The 10,482-nt window shown below is 40.6% G+C and overlaps 2 protein-coding genes across 2 annotated transcripts; one reads left to right on the plus strand and one right to left on the minus strand.

Moving 5' to 3' along the window:
• The first annotated feature begins 714 nt into the window (after window positions 1-714).
• Window positions 715-6,242, plus strand: LOC127354654 (uncharacterized). Its single transcript, XM_051384711.1, has 6 exons — window positions 715-947; window positions 1,271-1,786; window positions 1,889-2,032; window positions 2,245-3,984; window positions 4,898-4,973; window positions 5,366-6,242. Exons 2-5 carry the CDS (start codon window positions 1,367-1,369, stop codon window positions 4,970-4,972), a joined length of 2,379 nt encoding a protein of 792 aa, XP_051240671.1. The 5' UTR covers window positions 715-947; window positions 1,271-1,366; the 3' UTR covers window position 4,973; window positions 5,366-6,242.
• Window positions 6,243-6,379: 137 nt separating this feature from the next.
• On the minus strand, window positions 6,380-9,822 carry LOC127354656 (group XIIB secretory phospholipase A2-like protein). The gene is made up of 4 exons (XM_051384715.1): window positions 9,466-9,822; window positions 8,574-8,662; window positions 7,527-7,692; window positions 6,380-6,943 (listed from the first exon to the last, which is right to left on the minus strand). The coding sequence occupies exons 1-4, from the start codon at window positions 9,728-9,730 to the stop codon at window positions 6,825-6,827; spliced, it is 639 nt and encodes a 212-aa protein (XP_051240675.1). The 5' UTR covers window positions 9,731-9,822; the 3' UTR covers window positions 6,380-6,824.
• Window positions 9,823-10,482: the final 660 nt, after the last annotated feature.

Raw genomic sequence — 10,482 nt, forward strand, 5'->3', positions numbered from 1 at the left:
TATTTTGGTTAATTATTTAGCACAGGTGTCCAACTTTTCCATGTCAAGGGCCCCCAAAATAGATGTACATTAGAGCCCGGACCCCCAGTTTGAGAGGACTTTGTCTTAAGGATTTCCCTCTGGGTACTTTTTTATTTTTCAGTTTGAAGATACAGTCTTCTTACACTACAGTCAATCAAAACGGCCAACCTTATTAACAAAACAATAAAAAAAAAGTTAAAATATACTATTCCTCCAAGGACCCCCAGTTTAAAAACCACTGATTTACATTGTTTGTATTGTGGACATGGATTATTTTTATTTTTACTTGACAGATACTAAAATGCTCAGAAACTCCGGAAGAAATCCTCGAGAGCCATACCTATGTACAGGATATATAGAGGAGGTTAAGCAAAGGCACAGTAAGGACAAAGCACAGATAATCCATGGAGTTATAAGAATTCACATGGAACTGCAGGGCACCAGGAGAAGAAGAATAAACTAAATAAACACTCTTCAAAAGCTTGAAACTTAACAACTGACTGGTGAAGATGTGATCTTAGTAGATGTAATCGGGTACCGACACAATGAATAAGGAACCACTCTGTGGACCCATCAGCCTCCAGTTGCACCAGTCTCCTGTCCCATGTGCACAGGAAGAGGACATACTAAAGTATATCATCATGTAATGTATATATGTTTATCGTGCAGTGTCGGTACTCCATCCAGCAGGTGGCGCTGTTAATGATAGCCATTTTAAACACTACCGAGGCAGTGAGAGCAGTCTTGGCCCCACTTATTTAGTTACTATTTTGTCTGACGTTAAAGGTTGTCCTTTCCTGCTGCTGAACCCTTTTAAAGCTCACCTTTGACTGTTCATTCTCCAATAGCCTAGTTTTCGGAGTAACGGCCTTTAAACAAATATTTTTCCCGCGATGCGACAGAGGAAGAGGTCATTTGAGCAGCAGGTAAACACTGTTAGCTATCAAGCTAACCTCAAGCTATCACAAAAAGCAAGATTAGGTTTTGTTGTTTGTTCGGCCCTTAATTTGCCAACTTATAACTTATATTGCAGCAGGTTATAGTGTCACAGAGCCTGGGTTTGTTGAGCACTAGGATTTGTCTTACCACAAAAGCAATCAATATTTAAGCTAAGTTAATGTCTTTGCTTCCAAAACATTGACGGTGACAGTCACTTGTCGAAAAGGACAGTTTCTATGAAGTGAGGAGGAGGTCACTGTCAGAAGTCTGTGCTATGAACCCTCAGTCATTTGTCCACATTGTGCAACAGAGACTGACTGCAGGATGAATCCACTTAACTGGGAAGCTATTCAAAGACTGCAGACAAATCTGGACCCCAAATCCCCAGACTGTTGTTAACAGCAGCATGCACAATGCCCCAGGAAGTGATAATGGCTGGGACACTTACTGCCAGCACTCAACATACACTGTTGATGAACCACAAAGCAGCATCGGGGTGCATTTGGGATCAGAGGAGCTCTGTCATCCCTCTCACAACTTTTACATTAAGGAGCCAGAAGTGGAGGACCCAGACGGAGAACCGTTTGAAATGGACGAGGAGGATCCAGAGCTGAAAAGAAAGTGGATAGAACTTAGAGAGATAGAGGAGAAGATACTCCGAAAGAAAGTTGCTATTGCTCTGAAAAAGGTTGAACCGTTTGGGAAGGAGGCCACACCTCTGGGCTTTTCCTCTAAAGAACAGGCAGCTACATGCGCCAGTGCAAGTCTTAAAGACAGGGTGAATTCAATTTTGCAGCAACGGCATTCTGTCAGCTTTCTGTCAATGGTGAGTAAGAGATTAATTCATATCCGATAATCAATACAGTTCTTTTCAGCTTGCAGAGGCCTTTATGCTGTATACTGTACTGCCTCCTCTCTTGCTGCTCAGGTCCGTTCTTCCACAGACAGAATGAACTCTTCCAGCCGGAGCAAGGACGTCTTGCTGCAGGAAGACCATCCCCTGAAGCTCAGAGTGAATGCGCTGAGGAAGCAGAGATGTAGTAATCTCTGTGTTTTACCAACAAACAGGGAGGTTTGTAATATTGTATAGCCATCTCATTGACATTATATTTAGTAAACATATAAATAAAACGTACAAAATTTACTATACAAAAGCTGAATAAGAGAAAACACACAATCATACATTAAAGGAGTGTTTCATCTTAAAGTTGAATACAATTTAACTTACAAACTAATAATCATCAAATGTACCCATTCATCCATCTTTGTTCTCTACCCGCATAGGCTGCACTGGGGGCTGAAACCTTTCCCAGCATGCACGGGTTGAGAGACACTGTACACCCTGGACAGCACAACAGCAGCCAAAGCTTTACTTCACCAGCCAAGGAGGAGAGTAACGCCAACCAGGGTTTCCAGCGCTTCCTCAGCGTGCTCAACAAAGGAGTGGACATGGACTTGCTCAGTAGGATCGTCAACGATGACAGTGAGGATCTCCCTTTAGGTAAGGAGCTCCTGGACGTTCAGCCCCCTGCCATAGAGAACAAGCCAGATCTGCCCTTCAGGAGCGAGAGCCAGCGATCCAACAGCGGGGCCTCGCTGCTAGGCCGGAGTCGGACTAACAGTGGAGAGAGGAGGACCGACCCGCCCAAGAGAGATCGTCAAGAGAGATCCCTCAGTGATCACTTATCTGTTGATGATGAGAAGAAGAATGACGGAGCAGGCCTCTGTTTTGGATCTAGTAGTCAATCCAAGTCTCCCCCGGCAGTGAAGGAGAAGAAGGATGAAGATGAAGAAGAAGAAGAAAAACCAAAGGTGGATGAACAAAGTGTACAGCTCCAGAACATTCTTAAAACTCTGGGGTTCAGCCTGGAAGCGGAAGAGATGTGCAAATTAGCAGACCGGACTCAGGAGAGGCTGTATGGGAAGAAGCATGAGGGCAAAAGGGCGGATAGCAGAGGGGAGAAGGAGTGTCTGCGGAGAGGCTCCCAAAGACAGTACAGGAAATCCCCTTCCTCCTACTCGAGGTCGACCTCTAGAAGCGCTAGTACCGGCCCCTCCCACAGCAGAGACTCGAAGGGAGCGCCTGAACACAGTAGCTCGAGAGACAGGAGCGGAGATGGACTGACATGCCAAGGAAGAGAAGAAGCAGAGAGGCACAGAGACGGAATAAACTCAGAAGAAACTGCCACTTATCAACATCCACAAAACCAATCGTGCATTGCAATACAACACGACAGTTTGTCCCAGTACTCCCGGAACAATGCCCCGCACAGTGGCACCTACAGTGCTGCTACAAATTCTCACTGGACAAATACTCAGGGTGCCTTTCCTCCCTCCCTTTATCCCAGCAGGCATCCTTACCCACCGAATGCCTACCATCACTTTCCTGGCTCTGCAGTGGCAACTAACATGGTTTACCCTCATCCCAATAATCTTCAAGACATGAACTTTTTAGTGAACCCAGATCTGTCTTCAAGTGAAGGCCAGATTGGCTCGTTTTCTGGGCCGCGCTGCCTGCAGGTCATCGCCACGAAGCAGCCAACCACTCAGAGGTGCAGGCAGTGGAATCATATACGTGGAAAAAACCTTGACTTATTAGTGAATCCAGATCTGTCTAAAAGTGAAGGCCAAACTGGATACACCTCTGGCCCTCGCTGCCTGCAGGTCATCAGCACTCAGCAGCCAACCACTAAGAGCTGTTTAAAGGAACTCACAAAAAGCTTGAGGCAACGGTCAAAGTTCCAAATTTGGAAGAAGAATCGTCGTTTACGTTTGCGGCGACAACGAAAGGCAAGACTCAAGCGAGAGGCAGCTTTGGAGACGGCTTCACAGGTCAGTGAAGCATCTCGCCTTGCCACAGCTTCTGCGGCGAAGCGAGAGGCTTCACAGGTCAGAGAAGCCGTCTCCAAAGCTGTCGCCGGAGCCGAGGAGCCAGTGGAGTCAGGCGAGGAGTCAGGCGAGGAGTCAGGCGAGGAAAAACAGCCGCCAACAGAGGAGGAAATAAAGGCGAACCTGCGTAAAAAGGTTGGTGGAGTGTTGGTTTTAGCATTTGTTATGTTTCTTGAATCAATTATTAGCAATTTTTCCTTGAATTTGTCACCAACCTGTAGCTTGAAAAAACAATGAATTATTTGTTAGGGAACATTTCAGTAAGTTCTCCCATAATAAGTCTCTCAGATAAAACAGATTCATTCATTTTCCGACCTTCCCAGTCTCATTTTATGGAAATACAAGCTGCATTAGAGCTGCAACCATTAGTCAGATTTAATCAATTAGTTGTGAACTATTAAATTAACTGGCAACTATTTCAATAATGTATTATATGTTTTGAGTAAACTATAATATCATTTCTGGTTGCTTTAGTCTATCACAGTAAACTGAATATCTTTGTTGTGTGAACAAAAGACATTTCAACTTCAACTTGGGCTTTTGGAAACAGTGCTGGTTCTTCACCACTTTCTGACATTTCGGAAATTATCGAAAGATGAATCGATAATGAAAATATTAGTTAGTTAAAGCCCTACTTGGGTTTATTCATTTAATCATTCATTATTTGTTCAGACTGTTTTTTGTTGTTGTATTTCCCAACATAGACATTACAGAAATGGTAAATGTTCCCCACCTGTAAGGATAGGCTACATAAGTTAAAGGTAGGCGTAGTTGAACTAAACTGTGGAAAATAAAAATCCATCCTCTTTGTGTGCAATATACACGATGGATAGGGCTCATGTAGCTGAATTGGCATTTATTGTTTAGTTTATGTGAGTCACTTAACAGTGTAACTTAAAAAAAAATTGATATTTTGAATTAGAACATATTTTTAGTGACAATATTGAACTTGCTATGCTCTGAGTGCTTTCTTTTAAGCCTATATATAATTATAAAACGCACCGTCTGGAGATTTTCTGTCTTCTTGATCCACTTTTATTTTTTCTAGCTTGAAGCATTTAACCAGAACGCAAAGCAAAAACGGACCCACCCAGCCGACTCTGTAACCTCTCAGACTGATTAAAGTAAGTAAACTTTAAGTGTCAGAACATTGAATTTTGAAAGCATGTGTCTTTGAAGAATTGGAAACTTGATAAATGTTCTGGCTTGTCACGGTTTCTGTATTGTGAGCATAGCAGCTTGTTTATTTTCCACTGGTGTACTTACTTACTTACCAGCATTAGGTTTACTTTACATTTTAGAGGTAAAAACAAATTCCAATCAACAAAACCTCACAGAATATCTTTCTCTTCCGTCCTGAAATCTTGATGATAAAATTAAAATATCTTAAATACATGGTGTTTTTGAATTAAACTCCCTATGAACTGTATGATTTTTAAATTTACATTTGTAAGCAGCAGTGAGTAACCTCCATTTGGTCTGTCACATTTATCAGTTTTTTCTCATTTTTCCATAGATCTGTGGAGGGCCATGAGTGTCTTTAATTTGAAGCTGCTGTGAGCCCATGTGGACATCGTGTTTAACATTCATTATTTACATATATGGTTCATAGTGTAACAGGACCATTTAGTATTTTAGTCACATTTCCAGATTTGTACTGAATCACTCCTCGAACTCTAACAAGTAAATCTTTTACAAAAGAATATTGTCGTGCAATGAATTGCCAATATGTGTTAAAACCGTTTTTTTCTGTGAATATCACTAACTTTGTAACTGTTTCTATTCTTCCTATTTTCTCTTGATACTCTATAAATTTGATTAAGCAAAATATGTTTTGTAGGCTCTGTCTTAATTTGTTGATGAAATATATATATATATATATATATATATATTAGTCATAAAGGGTTAAGGCTGTAAAAATGGTCAGGTCCTGGTATTTTGCATTCACACGGTCCTTCCCATACTGAATAATGAAACCTTTGATAAAATACAAATGTGTATGCTGTTGACACAAACAACAAGGTTTGAGGCATAACTTGTTTTATACGTCAGTCTGCTACTACTGCATATGTTGAGCTACATTAGCTGCTACTAGGTGTCATGTTTTGTCAAAGAAGTAGAAGAAGAAGAAATGGGAAGGTTTTCTGTGTCCCCTGGCTTAATATCCTCCTAACTGACTGAAAATGATTTTTACCATTTTTACTGCATTTGTTTGTTCCTTTGTGCTTTTGCAATCTGAATTTACCAATCTCTTACAATGTTAGTGAATATAAGACCCTGGAATGTTTTGGCTCTATTAGGGCAGTAGCTCAGATTCCCACACACTTTCAGTTTGATTATTTAGATGCCTCAATAGCTGCTTATTAAATTAATTAAACTTAAACAAAAATAAATATCAGAAGTTTGTCTCACATTTTTTAAACCAAAACCAGGTACTCATAAAAAGTGGATTGTCTAATAGAGTGTACTGATCTGAGGACTTCTGGGTAATGAATCCTGCTTTAGTATACCATGAAATCAAACAATTACATTTATGTGTATCAATAACATTTATTCATACGGTAGACTATCCTTAGTATGACATGATAACACACTCTAAGTCTGAAACACATGAGGCTATCTATGCATTGTATAGTGGAGTTCACACCACAGATATGTTTCCTTTTCCAAATCACATAACCAATGCTAACCATTGGGGCTAATATCGGCACTACAGACAGCATTTATGCACTTCGACAGACAAACAAATACAGTTTTGGCTTGCAGCTTAAACAATTTAACAGTTCATTTAGCATTAAGATTTAGTTGCAAAGTAAAATAATGACTTTATGAACAATACCAGAAGAAGAGCTTCCAAATAAATTACTCAAGTAGTCACACCGCAGTCTTTGCAACACCGTAACTCAGAGCACCATCATCTGATATGTTGCTCTAGTTGGTACTGTTATAAATAGAAGAGTGGTTCATGTCTTAATCTAAAGTTCATCTCTCTCCTCTCCTTGACAGTAGCAAGCTGCTCTCTGGCTGTTCATGTAGGGCCTGCAGCCCAGAGTCCACACCGTGTTGAACAAGGTGTCTGCTACCGTTTCACATGCTGAGGACAGGAAGTGACAGAGAAACAAACATTCAGCTCAGAGCACTTTGTACAAAAGAAGGTCATTGTGTTGGAAATGTCATTTACTCATCCAACAGTTCATTTAATTGAATTAGTGCTTTACAGGTTTTATGGATTTGTATTAGGACACGTCTTAGGGGAAGTTTGGATCTTAAGCTTTATATATAACCTTAAGCCTTCAATTGTAATGTTAATGTCATACTTAAGCTAGCTAGCAATGGCTGTGGCTAATAACATGAAACGGTTGTAATGACTCAATAATGAGTGCGAGACCACCAGTGTTAGCGCGCAGTATGCTTTTATACTGCGCAGGTGGCTCCAGTGCGTCATCGAGCCATACTTTTAGCCCCGCCCCAAAAATACTGAAACCAAAACTGGTAAAAAAGAAAAAAACATTGAAACTCCACAATTCAGTACCACCTAGTTCCCAGCCTTATAATGTTTTCAACAACTATTTTATGACACATATAATGTGTTTAAAGAGAAATCACTGAATTTCCTTTACACAGACTTTAAACTTCATGGAGGAGCAGGTTTTCTGAAAGGTTAAAAGGTTACCGACCTTCTACTTTTGACACAAAGCCAAGGCTCTTCTTGAGGTCAGAGCAGATGCTGTGGAGGCACCAGCGGAACTTGGAGTCGCAGCGGTACTTGTTGGAGCCGCAGGTGTCGTAACACATGTCCAGCTGATTGCAACATTTGGTCATGGCAGGGATGCCCATGTCCATCTGGAACACAACACAGGTGATTAATGTGTTTGTACGCAAGTGTGGGGGGGTTCACAGGGGGTTAGTTTTGCTTAACACTAAAAACTGACTCCATTATTTAACCATATGTATGTTCAGTTCTCTGGACATTTAGAGACTATAAAAATGATTTGAAGGTTGGGTCAGAAAAGGGGATCAGAGTCTTTATGGATTTATTTTCCCCAGACTTATTTTTATTTCATCATTTACTGTGACAACCAATAGAAAAAAATGACTTCAAAATAGTTATGGTCAAAATGCCATTTGTTTGCACCATGGTCCATAAAGGTTTTCCAGAGGTGTGTATTTGTATTGGGACTTGATTATATAGTTACCTAGTGGATCCATAATGTCAGTTTTCAGCAACAGTAGACATAGATTGTAATAGTCGGGATTGAACATTATTTCTAAGGTGCAGACCATTATTTCACTAACTAGCAGTCGCCTTAACTTTGCCCCTGTGCACCTATTCAGTGTCAGTAATAATGGATCATTTACTTGCTCTTTGTTCAAAAATAGCCACTGAAATGTTCGATTAAACAACATGCACCATTTGTTAAGTTTACCACAATTTTGGCAGTTGTTTGCACTTCTTATGTGCAGTTTTGGTAAGGTACAAAATATTGTTCCATTAATCTGTTTAGCTTGAAAGCTGGGCTAAATTCAGATATTAGGGTCAGGGTCAGGGTTAGTGGGTTGCAATTTTTAAAATGTATTTGAAAAGTCAAACACACATTTTTGCCCACTTTTTCCCTCATTTTTGTACAGTCCCTTAGATTTGGCTTTTTTATATGACTATCGATTACATTTCCATGTTACATAAATCAAAATGAATTTGCCCTGAACAGACAGAAGATGCATACCCCTTCTGGAACAGGAAGACCAAAGAAGTAGGAGCTACACCCATTAGGTTGTGGCATCTCGTAGCCAGGACGAGGAAGAGGAGCCTTACCTGAGAGGAGGGGAAGCAAAGCAAAATATCAGATGTCATGTTTCACAACGGACCAGTGGAAATGTGTCAGAAGTGTTTGCACGGTTTGCACATAGAGACACAGAGGTTACGTATTTGGTTCATATCCATTCACATGACATTAGGCACATTCCCCAGTCACCACATGAAACCTCTCCTATCATGCTGGGGTCACAGTCCATTTCCAGGCCCTCTCCCAGATGATAACAAAGATGATAAGTATAAGAAGTTGTCAATCCTATTAAGTTTTAAGTATCAGCACATTCTTGTTGTTGGGTTTTTTAATGTTGCATTGTTAGTTCATACAGGCAATTTCCAGACCGCAGCTACTTACATTTATGATATGATATGAATGTATTATCCATTGAGTATATATATTTTTAACAGTAATAATGCCGCTAATTTAAACAACATTGCTTAAACAAAAATCAAAGGAGTGTGTTTAAAATGTGAATATAAGATAATTATTTATCTATTCTAAATCAAATTCAAACAGGAATTTTCCTTAATTCTAAATCTGGATATAATTTCATGTGGCTTTCCAGCATGAGCAGATTTTCACACCACATGTAATCAATGTTGAGGGGAAACTGTGAAACTGTAATACATTTCCTCCTTTCAGTCAAGATTAAATTCCAAAATATTTTGCCAAAAAGAAGAACCAGAAAGATACATCCATGGTGTGGACCACACTGGCTGATAAAAGGTCCATATTAGCATTATTCTAACCCTAAACCATACTAACCATACAGTGTAATGCTTACTCATCCATTTATCTGACTTACCATATCGACAGCGGTATTGGCACACTCCATCACGTCCGCCCATGAACTCCAGCACAGAGTCAAAGTAGCCGCCGACTGACTCAAAGCTGCCTCTGAGGGAGTTTAATCCCCAGTCCTCGTTCTCGGCCTCCGCCTGCGTGCCATCAGTGGCCTGGCCCGGTGGTGGTGGTGCTGCTGCTGGGTCCTCAGCCTCTTGACTCAGAGCACTGTGGATGAACAGGCCCAGCAGGAGCAGGACAGGAGCAAGAAGGGTCCAACGGATCATCCTGTAGCTCACTATGAATAGAATTAGAGTTCAGAGACTGAGGGGAAACACGAACACAGTCACAGAGGCAATACTGAAACTGTCTGCGTGACCTGAACTTTGAGCCAGACGCAGGGACGGCCTCATATGTGGAGGAACAAAGTCCAGCTTCTATCTCATCTTTTTTTAACATGTCTGAGCTTTTATCAGTCTTTGCTGATTGATGAGTGTGCTTGTTGATCATACAGCTCAGGAGATTCAATTACATTTTAATCCCATTAATTTAAGAGTTGATCTCCCTCAACAGTAACACACAGTAGCAAACTGGATAGAGTCAATTTGCTGTAGAATGAAATAGCATCACCTCTGTGCACTGCTGGGCCTAGTTTCTATATATCAGCAAATTAATAAAAATACTAATATCATACAGTAATTATCTCCCACATCTGGTAGAATTTACAACTGAAACCTCCAAACTAGCTCATAACAGTTCATTTTTTAGGGAACAACTGCATATTATTAAGGTATTTTGGTTGTGTGTTTGTGTGTGTGTGTGTGTGTGTGTGTGTGTGTGTGTGTGTGTGTGTGTGTGTGTGTGTATGTGTGTGTGTGGGCATCCAAAAGTGTGTTTCTAACATTTATTTTTCTTATCTTAAATGAATTGCCACATTTAGATGGTCCAGCTTTGTATGCATTTGCTGAAGCATCTGAATGGAAGACTTTGTTGTGTGTTAGTAGACCACAGTCTAATATGGCACTGACTAGAACCTTGT

This window comes from Dicentrarchus labrax, unplaced genomic scaffold (genome assembly GCF_905237075.1).
Source record: "Dicentrarchus labrax unplaced genomic scaffold, dlabrax2021, whole genome shotgun sequence".
Taxonomy (NCBI): domain Eukaryota; kingdom Metazoa; phylum Chordata; class Actinopteri; family Moronidae; genus Dicentrarchus; species Dicentrarchus labrax.

Bases quoted from the DNA above. Each gene is read 5' to 3' on its own strand.
- LOC127354656 (XM_051384715.1), bottom strand. From the start codon at position 9,730: ATGATCCGTTGGACCCTTCTTGCTCCTGTCCTGCTCCTGCTGGGCCTG. The intron at 8,663-9,465 runs GTAAGTCAGATA...CCCTCCTCTCAG, and splicing joins CCAATACCGCTGTCGATATG to GTAAGGCTCCTCTTCCTCGT. The intron at 6,944-7,526 runs GTCGGTAACCTT...TCCTGTCCTCAG, and splicing joins CTTTGTGTCAAAAGTAGAAG to CATGTGAAACGGTAGCAGAC.
- LOC127354654 (XM_051384711.1), top strand. From the start codon at position 1,367: ATGCACAATGCCCCAGGAAGTGATAATGGCTGGGACACTTACTGCCAG. The intron at 1,787-1,888 runs GTGAGTAAGAGA...CTTGCTGCTCAG, and splicing joins CTGTCAGCTTTCTGTCAATG to GTCCGTTCTTCCACAGACAG. The intron at 2,033-2,244 runs GTTTGTAATATT...CTACCCGCATAG, and splicing joins TTTTACCAACAAACAGGGAG to GCTGCACTGGGGGCTGAAAC.